The sequence below is a fragment of the Mytilus galloprovincialis genome, chromosome 10 (assembly GCF_965363235.1).
Source record: "Mytilus galloprovincialis chromosome 10, xbMytGall1.hap1.1, whole genome shotgun sequence".
In the NCBI taxonomy this organism is placed as follows: domain Eukaryota; kingdom Metazoa; phylum Mollusca; class Bivalvia; order Mytilida; family Mytilidae; genus Mytilus; species Mytilus galloprovincialis.
The window spans coordinates 37,155,974-37,178,299 of record NC_134847.1 but is presented as its reverse complement, the minus strand read 5'-3'; the positions used below and the strand labels follow the sequence as shown (position 1 = coordinate 37,178,299).

The 22,326-nt window shown below is 31.7% G+C and overlaps 1 protein-coding gene across 1 annotated transcript in view; it reads left to right on the top strand.

Moving 5' to 3' along the window:
* Positions 1–22,326, top strand: part of LOC143047487 (epithelial cell-transforming sequence 2 oncogene-like) — a 79,957-nt gene that overhangs the window by 9,832 nt on the left and 47,799 nt on the right. Inside the window, exons 3-18 of the mRNA XM_076220544.1 lie at positions 495–530; positions 941–1,180; positions 1,739–1,876; positions 2,312–2,417; positions 3,402–3,649; positions 4,453–4,592; positions 5,215–5,371; positions 6,336–6,451; positions 9,306–9,490; positions 9,721–9,810; positions 17,107–17,289; positions 18,005–18,108; positions 18,603–18,686; positions 19,123–19,333; positions 19,632–19,792; positions 20,598–20,743. Coding sequence (XP_076076659.1) covers positions 495–530; positions 941–1,180; positions 1,739–1,876; positions 2,312–2,417; positions 3,402–3,649; positions 4,453–4,592; positions 5,215–5,371; positions 6,336–6,451; positions 9,306–9,490; positions 9,721–9,810; positions 17,107–17,289; positions 18,005–18,108; positions 18,603–18,686; positions 19,123–19,333; positions 19,632–19,792; positions 20,598–20,743 — 2,345 coding nt within the window. The remainder of the gene's footprint in view (positions 1–494; positions 531–940; positions 1,181–1,738; positions 1,877–2,311; positions 2,418–3,401; positions 3,650–4,452; positions 4,593–5,214; positions 5,372–6,335; positions 6,452–9,305; positions 9,491–9,720; positions 9,811–17,106; positions 17,290–18,004; positions 18,109–18,602; positions 18,687–19,122; positions 19,334–19,631; positions 19,793–20,597; positions 20,744–22,326) is intronic.

Genomic DNA, 22,326 nt, shown 5'->3' with positions numbered 1-22,326 from the left:
CATTGAAAAAAATCTAATTTTTATGTCCCATTTTGGGGCATTATGTTTTCTTGTATGTGCATCCCTCTGTCCCACATCAGGTTAAAGTTTTTTTTGTAGAGCTAGTTATTGATGAAGTTGAAGTCCAATCAACTTGAAACTTACAGAGTAGTACACATGTTCCTTATGATATGATCTTTCTGATTTATAATGCCAAATTAGACTTTTTACCCTATTTTCACGGTCCACTAAACATAGAAAACGATAATTCGGATGGGGCATCCATGTACTAGGGACACATTCTTGTTTGTGATGTTTTTATTATTTGATAAAACATGACCTGATAGGTTTAAATAACAAAAAAAAGGCTTCTTATGTAAATATTGATGAGATTATTTCTGTAATCACAAAAATCATAATCAATTTTACTTTCTTTCTAATGTTCAGCAATTGTAATAATAAATGCAAGCAAAATTGTTTGAATTGCAGTATTCAAAATTTTCATTTAATTACAGATATTCAATGAAAGGAGAGATCTTGTTTCTCATTGGGTAAGTGCAACTAAATAACTATGATAAGTTCATATATTCTTATTATATAGAAAACAATTAACGTCAGTGATCTAAAAGGAAAAAAATAATAACTTGGTTAAATTTTCTGACAGTAAGATATGGTCAAACGATACGATTTACCTGAACTTTTTTATTTGCATTATTAAATGGTAAATAAAAGTTTTTGTTGTTTAGAATCATTTATTCTGCATATACATGAAATATTTGATGCTGGCATTAAGTAGACACAAATTCAATCAATCAAATCTCTGAAAAAATGAATTAAAGAAAAATACATTTGTATTCATACTTTGTTTTCACAGCAAGAAATAGTGTTTTGCAAAATAATTGGTCTCTTGACTTGAGTTGTGCTATATATTTTCCCATTTTATGTTTTATTTCTTTTTCAGTTTGACTTATGGACAGACACCCAGAGGAAAAGATTTTTTGATATGGTATTTCAGCAGTGTAGAAGGTCACAATACAGGTTTATACAGGACTGGTTCCAGGAGAAAGTCCCCCTCCAACATCTAGACTTCACTACTGTACTTCCAGCATTTCTGTCTATGTATATATTTTCTTTCCTAGAGCCCAAGAGTTTGTGTAGAGCAGCACAGGCTTGCTGGCACTGGAAATTCCTTAGTGAACAGGTACAGAAAATCCATATACAAGCTATAGAAAATACTGGGTTATAAGTTTAAGCACCTTTTTGGTTAGATAATATACAGTTAATTGAAACTTTTTTGTTGTTGCTATGAGCATTTCTAGAGATGGCAAATCAGAAATGCTCTTTACCAGATCAAATTTGAAAAAACTTCACATCTTTGGTATTTGGTCTTTTGAAAACTGATGGAATACTGTGAAAAAACATAATTTTTAATTGCCTTAATCACAGGTAATATGAATAAGAAGAACATATTTTAGGAAATAAAAGAGTTCTTGTCTATCCGAACTGGTCAAATTTGAAATTCATAAGTTCTGATCTCAATTTTAAAAGTTTGCATCATATTTCACATAGCTGACCTTCAATAAAGAATAGTGTCAAGCGAAATTCAAATTACAGGCTCTATAAACATTAGATATTAAAGTTTGGTCATTTAACCATCTCTAGTGGAAATATATCACAATCATAATGGTAGGGATATAGTCCATCTTATTGTATAGAATAAAGACTTGATTGGCTTTGGTTGATTATTTATATTCAACAGGATGTTATATGGCAGCCAAAATGTATGAAGCTTGGATGGTTTCTGAGATATAAGCCACCAGATTGGGAATTTGGAGCCTGGAAAAGACATTTTGGTGGCTGTGTAAAGACATTTGATTATTCTACAGGCTCTGACAAGGTAAACTATAGATTTTTATTTTGTAAAATTGATTCTTATATGAACATTGCAACTTTGTAACATTAGTTTTGATTAGTTACAATCTAACAGGATAACTTTGAATAGATATATTGCAATTGTTTTTTTCTGACCATGGTCAGTGCTTCTCTCAAGGTAATATGACATCTTCCATCAATGAAATCTTGCTGTCAGGATAAAAAAAAGAGTGCTGAAAGTGTAGTAAAACAACCTTAATTAATCAATTATTATTGGAATTTTGTTACTTTTTGAAGAACAGAATATCTCCTGCTATAAATGGGATTCCATATATTTTCTGCTGTTGAAATGTTTTTTTTATATGCATACCATTTAATTTAAGACTTTCCCTCATTAAAATATGACGGTTGGTGCTTATGTATTTTTTTATAATGTATACAAATAATTTTTTATTTTAAGGACATTGATGCCAGATATGGATTTAGAACAGTAGAGATGAACTTTGACAAACAATACACAAAAGTTAAAAGAAGCAAATCAGGAAGACTATCTTCAAACTCTAGTCGTATGTATTATTCAAAGTGTATCAGTCAAATGCATTTAGACCCCAACCACCCATTAGATTTTTCTTACAATATTCTAAGGAAAAAAGCAATCGATCATAATTTTAAAATTTAATGCATGTAGAGAGTTACAGTTTCTGATTTATGCAGCGTTTGGTTTTTTATGTGGGTTTTAACCTAGTAAAAAAACATTGATATTGAAGGGTACAAGAGCAAAATTTTATCTTCTATTGTGGAGATAATTGAACTAATGACTTAGAAGAAGTAAAAAATAAATGAACTGAGAATTCTATTAAAATGCTTGTTATTAATTGTCCTTATGAAATTGAAATATCAATTTCTTTAGATAGTTGACAATTAAAATTCATTTTTCTTTATTTCAACTCAGTATTATAATTGCACATTTGTAGAAACAATGAAAGTATGTTAATTTCAATTTTATCAGAAATTTAGGTCACCTGAAATTCTAATTAACTTATGATGAAATAATCACATGGAAATCATGCAAGAAATATATATTTCATTTGCACTTCTATCAGGTCAGATGTACTTTAATTCTGTTGACACTTCATGAAAAGCATTCAGAAATGGACAACATCTAGGTTTTTGTTACTATTTATAAAATGATTGACAGTTGTCATATGGAATTGATATAAAAGTACATGAGACTTCATTTAAAAGTTCACAGTGAAACAGTCAGGTGAACTGAACCTCTTTGGAAAAAATAGTAAATGTACGTAGCATCATAATTTTTGAATGAATGATTTTTTTAAATATTTAGTTTTTAGCAATTTTGAGATTGTTTTATTCCATTGGTTTCTGATTATAAAACTATTGAAAGCATTAATTGAGTTATGATTTTGAGGATTTTGTTTTTGATTATTTACAAAGTTATTTGCATGTTTGTTGAATGCTTGAAATATTTTAGCGCTTTATTAATTAATTATTTTATTATGACCTTATTAACCTTCAGAAATATTTTTCAGGACGAAACATGGATGTACGACCTCCATGGCAAGGAACTTCAATGAAACCACATGACCTTGAAAAATCATTTTATGCATTTCTTAATGGAGTTAATGCAAATGATCCAAAACTGCCTAAATCTGCATTGGTGCTACACAACAAATGGGGGATCCCAAGGAAACGTCATGAAGATGCAGTTACTCAATCTCTTAACTTTGAACCAGGCTTGCAGTCCGTGACCAGAAGAGAAGGACACAGGGCTTTGACGGTAAGTCTGTTTAAATAAAATGGAATTGAAGGTGTGACAATTTAACATTCTATCACTTTGGCACTGTAAAATTTGTCTTTGACTCATTGGCTCCTACACCTTCTCAGCATAATATATGGATGAATTTATTTAGTATATAACTCCTTAGGCTTATTTAAAATGTTAGCAACTCAGAAAGTGTTATCTGCATGTTTTTTCTAAAATTGTCCTAAATGGGTCAGTAAAAATTTATGGGCATTATGTTTTCTAGTCTGGTTGTCAGCTTGTCTGTCCTTCTGTCTGTTCATCTGTCAGCTTCAGGTTAAGGATTTTGGTTAAAGTTTTTGCTCAAGGTTGTTTTAATTTTGATGAAGTTTAAGTCCAATCAACTAGAAACTTGGTACACATATTCCCTAATTTCAATGCCACATTAGATTATTGACCCTAATTTCACAGTCCACTGAACATAGAAAATGATAGTGGAAGTGGGGCATCCATGTTCTATGGATACATTTTAAAAAAACTGTTATTTTTCAAAAATAGGCAATACACATGCATTTACAATTTTCAATCTGTTTGTGATTCATGTCTTGCTTTCAAATGTTCTTGAGTGATTTGTTTGAAAAATATAAATGACATTTAAGCACAGCTAAAAAAAAATTTGATTGCCTGTATTATTATTCAAAAAAAAATACAATATGATTTTCAATTTAATATCTTACTTGAAATATAAAACATCTATGCAAAATGTTTTTTTCGGGTTAAGAAGTAGTTGATGATGATTTTAATGATTATTATGATTTTAATGATAAATATGATTTCAGGCTGGTGATGAACTTGATCTGAAACATACATCACAGAGACGAGGATTATCTGAAGTAATGGACTTGGAGAACATGCAAGAGAAAAGAAAGAAAGAATTGGTGTTTACAGGCTGGAAGCCACCAGATAAAGTTTATACCAAGTAAGTGTCATTATGATCAAAAATACATGCACACATTTTAACAATACTAAGTTGGCTAGTTGAACCGATTGAAATTTTCTTGGAACAAAGTCATAACAATCTTCAAATGAAATAAAAACTAAAAATGCTCCAAAACTGACCTTCATTGCACAAGCATCCCTTTCTGAAAGCTGATTTGACAAGTGTCCTCTTCCAAGTTTACATATATTAAAATAATTAAAATTGGATTAGAAGCAAAGCATCTTATTTTTTTAATTGGGTTTCAAATTTAAATTTATTAAGAGCTGACTCTGTTCTATCCAAACTTGGCCAAATACAATATAGTAAATGATAACATTATTAAATTAATTATAGAAAAGTTTTAAAAAATCCAATCAAATTCATGCTAGGAAGTATCTTCAACTTGCAATTAGATTTTTTGCTCCTTGTTGAAGACCTCATGTGTGACTCAAAGATGTAGAACAGCAATGAAAGCACTGTGCCTTTGCTTTTAATGTTTTTATGTGCTTGTAGTTATTTTATTTAATTGATTAAGACAATGTGTCGATTCTGTTAAATTGTAATGAGATGCAACATACAGTAAATATATTTCTATCGCTAATAATTTGTTATCTTTTTTAAGACAAGACAGAACAGGTGGAGTTTTGGATACAATGAATGCCATGACATTGTACAAAGGTCTGATGGTCACACAACATACAATGGGTGTGGCTGGGGATTTAGCAGTGACTGACGCCCCTAGGGTGGTGTTTATATCATCCAGAGTTCCTGCTGCCGATGTAAGTATACATATAAATATCTTTTGTAACTTTAAAATTGTTAAAACAGTTACAACAACAAGACTTTAAAATTGTAAGTTGGACCGACATAGTGACATTATAGCTTGATAATTGTTAAAAGGCTACAGCTTTCAGTTTAGTGTATAACCAACCAAACAAACATTTTCCTTTTCTGTTTTTCTGACAATTTGTTGATGTGAATATGAATGAATGAATGAATGAATGAATGAATGAATGAATGAATGAATGAATTTTATTTCTCATAAACTACAAATTACATAGTTACAGAGAATATATAAACAATTTTATATCATAGTGAACAGTTTTAATGGTGGTAGTGATAGGAATAATACAATGTACCACCAATTTAAATACATCTGTAATAATTTCAATGTTTGACTCAAAGAAAAATAAGTTTTAGCAAGTGTTCAAAAAAATCCTTGTTGAATAATCTTATAATAATCTTAAAGAATAAATTAACAATGACAAATAATATAATTGAATAAAATCAGTATGATGAAATAAAATTCAACGATACCAAACTTAATGCACCTGATGCACATTTCCATAATGTTATCTGAAACAAAGAACTACAGAAGTATAATAGATTTATACTGCAACTAGTTGTGTTTATTTCCTAAAAATAGTAACACAGCTATATTTTGTGCAATGTCAATTTCATCATTGAAAACTTTCTTCACAATCAGAGGTCCATTAAGGAATGAAAGTGGGTTTGACATTTGTGTTACGATTTAAAAAGCCATCAATGTATTAATTTAATTTGCAGTATACAAACAATATAAGGTCAATATCATAAAAATATAAACTTTTTTGTACTCTACGCAAAACTGGGGAAGGGCTGAGTAGAACCTCGCTCTTCCCCAGTTTATCAGCCTCATACAAAAAAGTTTATATTTATCTTTCATTGACCTTATATTGTATATTTATCAATAATTGTTTACAGTTGATAGTGGATGCTGTCCTGTTTGGAGTGATACCTATAGTATATGAATATGAGGGAACTACAGCACAAACTTTGATGTTCAAATTAAAGAAAGAATTAGATGGAAGAAGAGCCAAGTAAGTACCATAAAGATACTGTTTTTGAGACAAATCATTAACAATCAACTTGACACTTAGGGCTGTGTCATAAAAACATACATGGGACCCAGGGAAGGCAACTTAAATTTGACACTATGGGTGGATGCGAAATATTGTTGGAACAGGTTAAAAATTATAAAGGACACTAAATCGCTTCTATGAGTGGGTACTCTGTTTTCAAAGTGCCTTCCATGTGTACCATGTATGTTTTAATGGAACAGCCCTTAGTACACATGTTCCCTATGATATGATCTTTCTAATTTTAATGTCAAATTAGAGTTTGTATCCCAATTTCACGGTCAACTGAACATACAAAATGATAGTGCAAGCAGGGCATCATGTCGATGGACACATTCTTGTTTATTAGTTTTATATGATATAAATAGATGTGGTATGAATGCAAATGTAAAAATTATCGAACAAAATCTCTATAAAACCGTTTACGCAATATTCTCCATTTCTTAAAATATCAGAAATTTGAGCCCCATGTTTCACAGTTTTAAAAGATTCATGATTATTTTGCTATGTGTACAGATACATTTGTTATACCTTTTTTATACGACTGCAAAAAATTTAATTTTTTGGTCATATATTGCTATCACGTTGGCGTCGTCGTTTGCGTAGTCGTCGTCGTCTTCCGAATACTTTTATTTTTCTCACTCTAACTTTAGTAAAAGTGAATAGAAATCAATGAAATTTTAACACAAGGTTTATGACCACAAAAGGAAGGTTGGGATTGATTTTGGGAGTTTTGGTCCCAACATTTTAGGAATCAGGGGCCAAAAAGGGCCCAAATAAGCATTTTCTTGGTTTTCGCACTATAACTTTAGTTTAAGTGAATAGAAATCTATTTTGACACAAGGTTCATGACCACTAAAGGAAGGTTGGGATTGATTTTGGGAGTTTTGGTTCCAACAGTTTAGGAATTAAGGGCCCAAAAAGGGCCCAAATAAGCATTATTCTTGGTTTTCGCACAATAACTTTAGTATAAGTGAATAGAAATCAATGAAATTTTAACACAAGGTTTATGACCACAAAAGGAAGGTTGGGATTGATTTTTGGAGTTGAGGTCACAACAGTTTATGAATTAGGGGCCAAAAAGGGGCCCAAATAAGCATTATTTTTGGTTTTTGCACCATAACTTTAGTATAAGTAAATAGAAATCTATGAAATTTAAAGACAAGGTTTATGACCATAAAAGGAAGGTTGGGTTTGATTTTGGGAGTTAAGGTCCTAACAGTTTAGGAATAAGGGGCCCAAAGGGTCCAAAATTGAACTTTGTGTAATTTCATCAAAAATTGAATAATTGGGGTTCTTTGATATGCCGAATCTAACTATGTATGTAGATTCTTAATTTTTGGTCCCGTTTTCAAATTGGTCTACATTTAGGTCCAAAGGGTCCAAAATTAAACTTAGTTTGATTTTAACAAAAATTGAATCCTTGGGGTTCTTTGATATGCTGAATTTAGAAATGTACTTAGATTTTTAATTATTGGCCTAGTTTTCAAGTTGGTCCAAATGGGGGTCCAAAATTAAACTTTGTTTGATTTCATCAAAAATTGAATAAATGGGTTCTTTGATATGCCAAATCTAACTGTGTATGTAGATTCTTAATTTTTGGTCCAGTTTTCAAATTGGTCTACATTAAGGTCCAAAGGGTCCAAAATTAAACTAAGTTTGATTTTAACAAAAATTAAATTCTTGGGCTTATTTGATATGCTTTATCTAAATATGTACTTTGATTTTTGATTATGGGCCCAGTTTTCAAGTTGGTCCAAATCAGGATTCCATATCAAGTATTGTGCAATATAGCAAGAAATTTTCAATTGCACAGTATTGCACAATAGCAAGAAATATCTAATTGCACAATATTGTGCAATAGCAATTAATTTTCAATTTGAGTTATCTTTCTTTGTATAGAATAGTAGTTGATAATATATGTTGGAAATTTGCCAGACATGACTATGATGTCATTTTCTATTTTTATTTGCCAATAACTTTATGTAAATAACTTCATTGGAAATTTGCCAATATAAAATGTTGCTGATGAAGCTTTTTTTCCTTATCTTATCTAAAATGTTTTTAGATGTATGTTGGACATTTGCCAGACATGACTATGATGTCATTTTCTATTTTTATTTGCCAATAACTTTATGTAAATAACTTCATTGGAAATTTGCCAATATAAAATGTTGCTGATGAAGTTTTTTTTATTGTTTTATACAATAAACAATGTATATTCACTTTTACTACCAACCAATCTTTACCATTCAGTGATAACAAGCACTTTATTTTACATTTTAATATTTTATGATGTATTTAAAAGAGTAGTTATTGTTGCAAACTCCATTAGAAATTTGAATTGATATCAGTTTTGGAAAAAGGGAAACGGGGATGTGAAAAAAAGGGGGGGGGGGTTAAATTTTTCTCATTTCAGATTTCATAAATAAAAAGAAAATTTCTTCAAACATTTTTTTGAGAGGATTAATATTCAACAGCATAGTGAATTGCTCAAAGGCAAAAAAAAACTTTTAAGTTCATTAGACCACATTCATTCTGTGTCAGAAACCTATGCTGTGTCAACTATTTAATTTTAGATTTAAAAAGTTTGAAAAAGAAATCTTTAATTGATTTGTAAAATCTTGACATTTGTTTTGTGTAAAAAAAAAACATGTAATGTCAAAAATTTGATCACAATCCAAATTCAGAGCTGTATCACGCTTGAATGTTTTGTCCATACTTGCCCCAACTGTTCAGGGTTCGACCTCTGCGGTCGTATAAAGCTGCGCCCTGCGGAGCACCTGGTTATTGTATCAATTACTGTTGATTGTAGGAGTATAGGAATATTTACTCATTATGAACAGCCAGGAGATATAAAACTAGTGGAGAATTGTAGTGTGAATGCAGAAACCTTTGACCTTGCCATTGTAAGAGAGTTCTTTGAAGATGTAGCCAGTCACATTGTTGATGAGAGTGATGGAGGACAGTTCCATATATTCAGTCCAATGGCTGCTTCTGGTGAGAATTTTTTTTTTTACTGGTTTATAATATGTGATAATTAAACATGCATGTGATTTATTCATAAAAAAAAGGTCAAATCAATGATTGTGTATATAATGTGTAATGGAATTATTGTTAATGGGTTAAAAATTGTTAAAGCTGAATATTGTTTATGTAGAATTAGACCAGAATATAATGGTAAAAACAGAATTTTGTTTGTTACACTCTATAATTAATATGTTTTTTAGAGCCTGGATTAGACCTGCTGATTCAGCTGACCAGATTGACCGGTGTATTTTTCTCCAGCCCTACTGGTATTATTGGACAGTATAATCATAGTAAGTATTTCATGAAATAGTTAGAAATCCAGTTTTAATGCCATCAATCATTTTTTTTGCCACAACCAGCTTGATTTAAAAAATCTTAAAAGTTTTATTAGCTAACTTTTTAAGTTAAAATGATTTATACAACAAAAAATCTATTTAGTACGGCAGCTTTGTGAAAAATTGTGCACATTCTGCTACAAGCATGAAAGGAGTAGGTCCGGTAAGGGCCGATTTTGGCCCCAAATTTCAGTTTGATCTAACGAGATATTTAGGACACTTTTTAAACACTAAAGTGTGTATTTCAATTGATTCGATTAGTTTATGTAAAAGATTTTAACTGATTCAGTCATTTAAAACCCTCCGATTGAAGCTTAAATATGAAAAATCTATCAAATATGCCAAAAAACGTCACTTTTCAGATAGTTTTCGTCAAAAATGAAAGTGGCCGCAACCGTGTTCATCCTCAACCTTTATATATGTTATGTATTATCATCAAATACAACTTACATTTCAATATCATGAATGAACACGAATGCGGCCACTTTCATTTAAGACGGAAACCGTCTAAAATTTAACTAAAATGCTATAATTGTGAAGATTTCAGTAATTAAGCATGACTTTATGATGCTAGTACACGATATATGTACATTGTATTGTCAAAAACAGCACATATTTATGTAGCAGAAGCATTCTACTTTCCAAAAAATAGCTAAAAGATTACATTTTCACAATTTTGCAAAACTCCAATTTTGGGGCCAAAAAGGGGTCTTACTGAACCTTCTCCTTTGGCATAGACCTTCCTCAACTATTTCTCTTTTATTTCAGATAGGGAGGCATTTGAAAAAAATGTCTCACCTCCGGTAAAAACAAAAATGGCGGACATCATACTATAATTAGCCTAATATCGAAGGCAAGCATGTGAAAAGGTGTTATAAACATGCTACTATCATAATATTTGGTACAAACCTTTGTTATGTACTACTTTTGGATATATGATATAAATTAGATGTCTTCAAAAACCCTACTTCCAGTAAAATCCAACATGGTGAACATTGTACTAAAATAAGCTTATTTTTAGGAAGGGTAATTGAAATGTGTTTAAAGTATTGCTACCATCATTATATTGTGCAGGAACCTTTTTTTGGTGCTTCTCATGGATACAATGTATAAGACAAATGTCTTTAAAACCCTTACTTCCGGTGATCTCCAATATGGCGGACATAGAAATATTGATAATTTTTCATTTCAATATTCAACTTTTTTCAAAATGTAAATAAAAGGTGTTTTTTTAGTTTGTCATTATACTTGTGGCTCTAAGTCATCCTCAAAACCACTAATTCTATTCAGTTTTATATGTTTAAATACAAAGTTAACACTTCCGGTAAAAAAAAAAACAATATGGCGTCAATTACAAAGATGAGTCTTTAATCCATATCTTCGATGTAGAGTTTTGGATAGATTGATTAAAACAAATTATCACATATTTTGTACTGATATGTACGTTTTTGCATGACCAATAATAGCCGGAAGTCAAGGTTGGTTATCAGCCCTCGGGGCCGATATCGATATCAGCCCTCGAAATCCATATCAAGCCCCCGAGTTTAACTTCCGGTAAACTGTCAATCAAGACTATTTGTAAACAAGTTGAACACAATGAAAGAAATTTAGAAAGTTACGAATCTGCTGTAGAAGAAAAAAGTAGAAATCAACAGTGAAAATCACAAAAGTTCCCGTAAAATTTTGACGTCATAAAGAATTTATAAAATATATGACGCCACACTGGAATGAGTAGCGATATAGGATTCTTCTTAAGCATTTTTAACATTTGTAATGTAACATTTTAAAGTTGTTTAATATTTGCAATTCTTAGAATTAATATATTTATTGTTAATCATTTCTGAAACTTTTCACAAAACGTTGTTTACCTACTGTGATACGAACTTTTTTTAAACTCACAGTGATACATTTTTTATTTTATTTTCGTTAAATATCTTTTTGATTTTTGATGAAATATCAAACATAATTTGGTGTAAGCTATTTGTTTTCTCTTGCTTAAAAATATGTGATAAATAGATTATTACATGTCATTTTTCATATGGTCCCTGGTATCAGCCCACGACCCATATCAAGCCCTCGGGCTAAAGCCCTCTGGCTTGATATGGGAGTCTAGGGCTGATACGTACCAGGGCAATATGAAAAATGCCATGTAATAATCTATAAATAAAATCACTAAAGTTCTTAAACATCTTTAGAATTACCTATTTATGGTCGCAAATACATGTTTATTCACAATCGGAGGGATTATTTTTCAAATTTACAAAGATAGTGGTATTGTTTCTTACATCTATGATGTACAAGTTCCTGATAAGATGAAGAGGCCTTACAAAGAGTTGTCCAAAAGGGTTCCCATGGATCATTTTTTTTTCTTCGCCATTCATAAGCGATTGACTAGTTAACATCGGAATCAATACCAAGCTTGTTACTCATTCACACCCACCATGGTATATTGTACGTTTTACTTGCTGAAAAAGACTAGACCGAGTGGTTGGAATAGCCTCAATAAGTATTTCCTCTCCCAAAAACAATTTTTTTCTTGCTTTGTTAACCCCATCTGATTAGTTTGTTCGATCTTACAACAAAACCACGTATCGTTCTATCAAACGACATTGTCAAATTCATAGCTGGTGATGTTGGCTGATTAATCATCATTCTAAATGAGTCACATCTTTAAACACCATCCATGTCACCAAATTTAAAGCAGTTCCTTTTACAGCAAACGTGTAATCTCTCAATGCCTAGTGTATTTGAAAGGTCATGGATATATATATATATCTAAAGCTTTTCCTACTTCCAAATGCAAGCCAAAGTTTGTCTGCCCCTATGTCACTGAAAAGCGAAAAAGCAATGACAGCAACATCAATATCACCTGTTCGAGTCATGACTAAGTTAAGTCTGTGTTTCACTGCATCAGACACATTCATCTTGATTCAAGTGTCAGCCTCTTCACGTGCACATGATGCTAAGCTTGAAACATCATGATGTGGTGGCCATGGATAACACAGAACAACCTGAGCAATTGTTGCTACAACTCCCTTTTCCTCAAAATCTATTGAGCAAGCTGTTTCGAATGACAACTTAAAAGTTCTTTCCTATTGTCATCATCTTGTTTTGACTCTGGATTCATCTGTGTATTCCCTTTCCCCTAAATGTAGCTCTTGCTTCTTATAACAAATGCTCAGGATGTTCTATCTTATCTACCTCGAGATGTATTTCAAGTTTATCACTATGTTCACATTAATAGGCTGACGATAGAATCATGGTGCATGTGTCTGATGCAATGAAATACGAGTCATCATTCGAATAGTCGTTACTGATGATGCTGTCATTACTATTTCGCTATTCCGTGACAGGGGTAGACGAACTATGGATTGTGTTTGGGAGGGCAAAAAGCTTTGGATAAATGTATATCAATGACCTTTCAAATGCCCCTGGCAATGATTGATTACACACACTTATTGACGGTGATCCATGTCTTAACCAGTTGTGATATGATTCTCTGATTGCTTGAAAAGGAAAGCGTGGGAGACATTGATGGCATTTGAAGATGTGACTTTAACATAAAAAATGATGATTGATCAACCTAAATCACCGAGGTTTAACTGTAAGATCACACAAACCTATCAAATGGGGTTAACATGGTTAACGAATCAAGAAAATAACTATTTGCGCAAAAGGGAAGACTAATTGAGGGTATCATCTTAGTCTAGTCTTTTCCAGCATGTCGAACGTGCAATATACTAAGGCAACTGTTTAGGGGGACGAGCTTCGATTTGGCTCTTATGCTAACCATTTCAGGCGCTAATGGATGGCGAAGGGACTAAGAGGATCACTTTTAAATAACTCTTTCTAAGGCCTCATCATTTCAGAAGGTTGTACATTGTGGATGTTCTAGGAAATGCTATTCAATGCCAAAAAATGCTACATCTTAAGCATCAGAAACAACAGCCATAAAATCTACAGTTTAGCATAACCCGTACCTAGGCCTACAAATTTCGGAAGAACCCAAATGGACCACCCCAATATTAAACGTGCCAAAGAAAGCAAATTCAACACTAGGCTTTCAAAGAAGAAACTTGAAATACTGCCCACAAGCTTTAAGATTGCAAAAAACAGCTTACATTTCGCTCTTTGATCAACGATGGAATATGGAGCCATAGTATGGGACCCTTACACGGTAACAAACTTAAATAAGCTAGAAAGGTTACAACGTTAAGCGGCAAGATTTATCACCATCTATTACAAGTCAAGAGAGGACGGGTCTGTCTCCAATATGCTTGCCCAACTGGAACTACAAGACCTCCAGACAATTGCAAGACGAACAATCTAGAAGTTGATATTTTTGTACAAAGTGGTTTAGGGGCTGATTCCCGCTATTGAAGCAGACGAATTTCTCAAAAAAGCGCGTCCTAAGAGAAACATAACTGCCAAGAAGTTCGAAGAATACCACGCAACAAATATTGTGGAAAAGCATGTAAAGAATCACTCTATGTGTTTTGGGATTCCACTAAGGAAAACACCACAATACTCAAACTCATTCTTTGTAAAGAAATGATCACGTCAAATCAGCTAGACGACACTGTAGTGTGCGTAGAGAGCGTCAAATCTGCTCTTACGCCTCGTCAATAAATCGGCGGCGCTCACTCAAACCGTTATATTGGTATCGACAACGTATTCATACAGATACAGATACAGAGGATGTTGTGGCCGTTGTTAATGTGAAAAATCGGGTCTCCCGTGCACTGCTTTGTTTGCATATGGTGGTGACTGTGAATAAACATGTTTTTTTTAGCCAAATAGAAGTAATTTGAAACATGTTTTAGTACTTCAGTAATTTCATTTTGTTTTAACCAATCTATCTAAAACTCTAAATCAAAGACATAGATTGAGGACTCTTTTTTGAAATTTACACCATATTGGGTTTTTTTTACCAGAAGTGTTATTTAAAAATTTACAACACAATGAAATTAGTTGTTTTGAGGATAACTAGAAGCCAATGGTTTAATGACAAGCAAAAAAAAAACCAACAAAAACATTTTCTTTACATTTTGAAAAAAGTTGAATATTAAAAATATAAAATTGATATTTCTATGTCCGCCATTTTGGATATTACCGGAAGATAGGGTTTTAAAGAGATATGTCTTATACATTGTCAGGGCTCGACATTAACGCTTGTCCGATTGTCCGGGACAAGTGGACAAAGGTGTCGGGCAAGTAGATTCACCATACTACTTGTCCGATGGGACAAGTGAAAAATCAAGGTCAGATAAAAATAGATCAAATTCAAGACTTATACATTCCCAAAAATATGAATGATTGTTTTATTGATCATACTAAACGAAATAATTATTCATTGATTGAACTAGAGACATATAAAACTTGTATAATATGTCTCTGATTTGGAGTATTTGAACATGCTGGCAGCCATTGACCAGGGGGATATAAGTAAGGGGAAAGAAACCAATGTTAATGTATCTTCTTAGTATAAGCTTCCTTGAATTAGTAGCACCTCCATATGGAGTTTTACCTAAACTTTAAAATATTAAATTAAAGTATGTTTCATTTGCTTTTGCTTTTATGCATAACAATACATTAAAAGAGGTTTTATTTGATAAGATCTATGATATAAAAATTTAAGATGAAAAAAAAAAAATCTAAAAAGGCAGATTTTTTAGTGAAATGTGTATGCACTTCATGATCATATATCAATGTATATACAAATCAAAATAAATTGTAAAAGCTTGTTTTGACATCATCAATAAATTAAAAAGGTTTACTCATATACATGCTCAAGGTGGCCAGGTGTATATACATCCTTGGTTTAACCCATACCACTACTAAAGAATGAATAGGTCCATAGGGGAACGTAGTGGTTTGGGAAGAAATGATGATTTAATGATTGACAAATGATAGTGACATTGAGTCAGAGAACACAGTCTTGCAAAAAAACTTTCATTCTGAAATAATGAAATGTTTTTTGATGTGGTATTCATATAACATTACAAAATGCTCTTTTTATTAGGTACAATCAAAGCCCAAGTGTTATTATTGCATAAACCATCAATATGTTAGATTTTCAATTATGAATTTGGACAAGTGAGTTAAGAGTTCGGACAAGTTGATTTTCTTGCCACTTGTCCAAAGGGACAAGTTAGAAAAAATGTTAATGTAGAGGCCTGATTGTATCCATGAAATCCGCAAAAGAAAGGTTCTTGCACAATGTAATGATAGTAGCAATACATCAAAACACATGTCAATTACCCTCCCTAAAAATAAGCTTATTCTAGCACTATATCCGCCATGTAGGATTTTACCAGAAGTAGGGTTTTTGAAGACATCTTATCTTTATCATATATCCAAAAGTAGTATATATAACAAAGGTTTGTACCAAATATTATGTTAGTAGCATGATAATAACAACTTTTCACATACTAGCCTTTGATATAGGGCTGATTTAAGTATGATGTCCGCCATTTTTGATTTTACCGGAAGTGAGACATTTTTTTTCAAATGCCTCCCTATCTGAAATAAAAGAGTAATAGTTGAGGAAGGTCTATGCCAAATTTCATGCTTGTAGCAGGATGTGCACAATTAGCCTGAAATATACTTGTAGCCGCCGGACTAATTGGACTATTATGTCCTTCAACAATGAGCATATCAAACTATAAGATATAAGAAGCCTGACCAATGGACATGACAATATGTCAAACTAAAAAAACAATGAGCTGATTAATGACAAAACAATAAACTATAAACAAATATGGCAGACAGTAACTAAGTACAACCACTGACTTACAGGCTCCTGACTTCAAAGAATGAATCATGTTTGTGTGCACTGGACCCTCACTCTAACTTGTGATCGAGTTGAAATAGCACAAAATTATAACAAACTGTAAAAATCAGTTGAACATTGCATAACTCATCAGATTGACACATGTGACACAAAGCACAAAAAAACAACTAATATTAATTCAAAAGTACTGATCTTTGAGTACTCATATTTACTGAAAGATAGTTAAAAGCTTTTAATAACTAATAAATTTTATAAAGAGGTTAATTTCCAAATTTTATCAAAACTTGCAAAGTTTTTTTCATCAAATGAATTATTGAAGATTGTAGGACTACTAAGTTTTCTGTAATGTTTTTTCAACAGATGAATTATTGCAGTTTGTTTGATTGAATGAGTAAGGTTGCTTGGATAAAAGAATAACATTTTGACTTAAACTTATCCATTCATTTCTGTTTCTTTAGTTAACACAGAGTGGCTTTTACCATATGCTGATGGTTCTCCAACAACAGCATATTTCTGTCAAAGTAAACTTGATGTGTGGGCAAACACTGCAGGACAAGCCAAGGAAGCTCTGAGGGTTTGTAAGGAACAACTGACACCATTCTTTGATAAGACACACAAGGACATAGTGTCACAGCTTACTGGTAAATGTAGAAATATGCACTGCTTTTGAACAATATAAACATAAAAAAGGGGGTTAGGGGGATATTGTATGTGGTCTCAACTTTACATGACTGTAGAAGGTACATTTTGGTTTCTAAATTTACTTCAATGTTGTTCATAATTTTAGTGTATATTTATATTTAGTTGCTAGCATCTAGATATTTTTGTATCTTCAAGAAAAACAAAAGCAAAACAAAATTTGATTGTCTAGGATAGTGATCCACTAAATATTGATGATATTTTTAAATATATGTTCGAAGATAAGTCGTCAACAATATGCATGTACTTCTTGGACAAAGAAAATGGAACTTGGAGATCTATATAAAAATCTCTTGAAATATACTTATCATATGTTATTTTTTTTAAAAGGTATAAGAAGATGTGTTATAAGTGCCAATGAGACAACTCTCCATCCTAGTCACAATTTGTTAAAGTCAAAGTATGGCCTTCAACATAGAGCCTTAGCTCACACCAAACAGCAAGCTATAAAATCCCCCAAAATAGCTAGTATAAAACCATTCAAACAGGAAACGGTTTAATCTATATAAAAAACAAGAAACATTTATGAACCACATCAACAAAGGACAACTACTGTACATCAGATTACTGACTTAGGACAGATACAAACAAATGCAGCAGGTTTTAAAAGGTACCAACCTTTACCCTTACCTGACATTTTAAATGTGTGTTTTGCAGGTCAGATAGTATTTGATGTAATGGGGCAGACCAGAATCCATGGAAACAAAGATCTTACTAAGACATTGTCAGAAGCTCTACTAGAGTTAGGAGAAAATGATTCTGTAAGCTTTTTTTTTTTTTAGTTTTTTGTAAAAACTTAGTTTCTGTGTCAGAAAGATGTGAATACAAGTAACTTTACTCAAACAATGCCAGTTATGGCATACAGATATAGCTTATTATATTTAAAAACAAATTAGATCTTTAAAGAATTAGAATAGAATACACAAGGTGAAAAAAATTTGGATGAATAAATCTGCAGATAATTACATACAAATCTTTGAATTAAAATTCATTTCTCCTCTATTTTTTACCGCCAATTAATGAATTCTCTGAATTAATGTCATATTATTTTTATTCATTTAAATTATCAAATGAAAATTTATTTTTTGTTTATTTTATGGTCATATTGATATTTAACACAAGAAATACTGCATACAATAGTGCAATTAGAATTGAAATTCATCAATTATTGCAATACTATCCTGTAACACTTTCGCAGTACTAAGAAAGTTGCAAAATTTCTGAACTTACATTTAATTTATTTCTTTATTGTTAGGTTGATCCACTAGAATTTTTGGGAAAGTTTCTGCTTAATAAAGCTGGAGTGGAAGACTTGACATTCACTTCAACACAACACAGGGTAAGTTATTCTGCATGAATTTTAATGAATGCACTTCATTTAATATGGTTCACCTGGCTATTACCTCTTTTATGGTTCAATAGTTGTGCTAATTTTAGGTATAGAACCACTAATTCAGGCCTGGTTGGAAAGTAGTAAATATTTTAAACAAAATAGTTCCTATGCATATCTGTATCGATGTCAATAGTGGGAATATTTGGCTAGTTTTTGTATCAAATGAAAGCTATGGGACTTGGGATCACTGTAGAACACTTGTTGAAAGTTTTATTTGAATAACAAGAAGTATTTGAAATTTTGATAGGATGGCACATGTTATTAGGTGAACATGTCCAATTTGTATACATACATTCCATATTAAATTTTCCCAAATCAAGTTAAAAAAAAACTTCAATTGATAGTTAGAAGCAACTCATGAATATTGAACTTTAACCACTAGGTGTCACATGACGACTGTGACCAATCAGAAGAGGAGGATGAGGAAGATAGAGGCCCCACCCCTGACGAAGAGGTGGAGAAAATTAATGGTCATGCAGAGAAAGAACATAAAGATGATGAAGATGACCCAGCATTTGTAGAGGAAGGAGAGACCATGAAACCACGTACAGAATACAAAGATTCTGTTGGTGATGGAGAGACATTGAGACCACGTAAGACATTTTTGAAGATTTTGTTAATATCAAGGAATTTCTTTTACAAGAAAGTTCACACACACACACTTATTTTACAGTAAATCCATTCAAATAAATAAAACATTTGTTTTAGATTTAAAGGTTTACAAGAATTTAATAAAAATGAGTTGCTGTCTTCTAGATAAGATCTTGATTAATATTTGTTATGATATGACAATTTTGTTTAATTCTGCATATGGCATACTTTTTGTCAAGTAGATTACTTCATTTTCATGCATGAAATAAAACAAACATAATTCTTTTTTTTTATATTCAGCTGATTCTCCAGTATCTGAAAAGGCACAGACAGAAAGAAGTGAAAAAGATGTGCAGAGAAGACAGAGAAGAGAAAAGAAAAATAAGATGATAAGACAAACAGAGAATCTGAGAGTGACATTTGGCAGTATGACAATTGCACCTGGCAGATATCAAAGACTTGTAAGATTTTAGATATTGATGATAATTGTTTATTATTGCTATTTTACAAAATTTTCCTTTGATTTTACTGACTGATAGTTTCCTTTCTCATCACAGTAGAGTGATATGAAAAATTATCGCCAGAAACTAAGCGTGCATGTGGCCGTTGTCAAAGAAATTAACAACGTAGTCGTAGGTAAAATAGCCATAAACAGATTATCATTGGTCATCTCAACTTGATTGCTTTTCTCACTTTCGCTGTACCAGCTCAAGCGAGAAGATAAATCTCAATCAGATGACCAATGATAATCATAAAATGTAAACAAACAAGATGATAGGAAATCTTATTTTGGATACTCCTTGCTTGATAATGCTAGATAAACTTATACTGTGAATAGCATGTATTTTTCAAGGATTTTTTAGGGGGCTTTGAGAAATGAATTACTGAGTTTCTGAGTTAACTAGTAAGTCACAAAACATTTTCTTCACCAAAATTGGTACATTTGTACCACAAATTAAATGAATTCATTGTAAACAGTTTTGGGACAATTTTTCGCTTAGCATAGTTTTGTATAGACAGTTCAACAAAAAATCAATAAAGATGAACATCAAGAAGGCACATATTGTCTTCAATGATGAACCAGTGCAAACACTGTTAAGCTTTGAATCACCTAAAGTTTAGAAAATATATTAATAATTCAATGAAAAAGGTGAAAAATCTCATGTTTGCCTATATTTGAATTAAAGATGCTAAAGTCTGAACTGTACTGATGCTGTTTTTAAAAAAAGTTATAAATGCAGTTTAGCGTAATTTTGAATATTTCAGACATCTGAGAAGTACAGTGAAAACCCAGAAAAGAGAACACCTATAGCTTTAGAGATAACCTCCAGTGAAGTAGAATTCTACAGGATATTGAAGGGTATTAAACATATCTTTGTCAGACCTCTCAAAAGTTCACTCAACTCTAACAGGTGGGTTTTTGCAATTGTTGCTTTTATCATCTCACTTTCCTCAAGACTTCTTACTTTGTGTCTTGCATGTTTCAGCTTTCTCTAAAACCAATGACAAAAACAACCACTGGACTTGTTAAGAACTAGACCACCTGAAATTTCATAACTCTAAAATTTAAATTTGATTTTTGTCCACCAATCATAATGGCTTTTGTAGCTATAAAAAATATATACTTATGCTGAAACTGATATAATGCCATGTTTTTATGTCTATCCTTCTGTAAATTTTGCTGCTTTTGATACATTTTTGTGCACAAAAGTAGTTGTAGGTGGTAGACTTTTTCCAATTACAGTCATTTCTCTTTTATTTGGTGAGCTGAAAGTTTGCCTCAGAAATGTAACATATTTATATGAAAGGAGTAGGTCCGGTCAGACCCCTTTTTTGCCCCAAAATATAGCAGTTTTACAAAATGGTTAATATGTGAACTTTTAGGTATTTATTCGAAAGTAGAATGCTTCTGCTTCATAAATATGTGCTGTTTTTGACAATACAATGCACATATATCAAGTACTAGCATCATTAAGTCACGCTAAATTACTGAAATCTTCACAATTTTTGAATTTTTGTTAAATTTTAGTCGGTTTCCGTCTTAAATGAAAGTGACCATTCGTGTTCATTCTTAATATTGAAATGTAAGTTGTATTTGATGATTATACATAACATATATAAAGATTGAGGATGAACACGGATGCGGCCACTTTCATTTTTGACAAAAACCGTCTGAAAAGTGACATTTTTTGGCATATTTGATAGATTTTTCATAATGAAGCTTGAATCGGAGCGTTTTTAATGACTAAATCAGTTAAAATCTTTCACACAAACTAATTGAATCATCTAAAATAGACACTTAAGGTAGATGGGGTGTCTAAATTATAATCCATAGAATTTTTTAATAATTTGCCAAAATGTAGTTTATATCATGCTTTTTTGAAAAAAATAATAAAAATAATTGATGACCGGGCTTATTTTCACGCTACACGGTGTTCAAAATTGACAAATTTTGTATAGATTATGCATGAAAAACCCAATTTTCTGCAATAAAGCGTAATCTACACCATAGAATTTTGAGATAACATATGAGAAAATGGCTTTAATAGTATGCTTTCAGTTAAGAAAAAGAAACAATGGGGTCACCGGACGTGTTTTCTTGCTACATTATAAAATAGGTAAATTCCTAACACATTCTATAGTAAAAGTACCTTAATCTGAATTATCTGCCCTTGCATTTGAGTTGCCTCCCCTTATGTTGCAAAGTTTAAAAAAAAATGATTAAACAAATTTTTTCTGTTTTTTTTGTAAAATACAACCATAAATATGATAAAACATGTCATTTTCTATATCGAAGTGGAAGTTCTTACACATGAATTACCTACTACTCTAAAAATTTGCACATTCTATTAAAGATTTAGACCTTGTTTTCTGGTATTTTCAAATCCAAGATGGAGGAAGACACCCTATCTCCTTAAGTGTTTAAAAAGTGTTCAAAATCTTTCGTCAGATGAACCTGAAATTTGAGGCCAAAATCGACCCTTACCTACTCCTT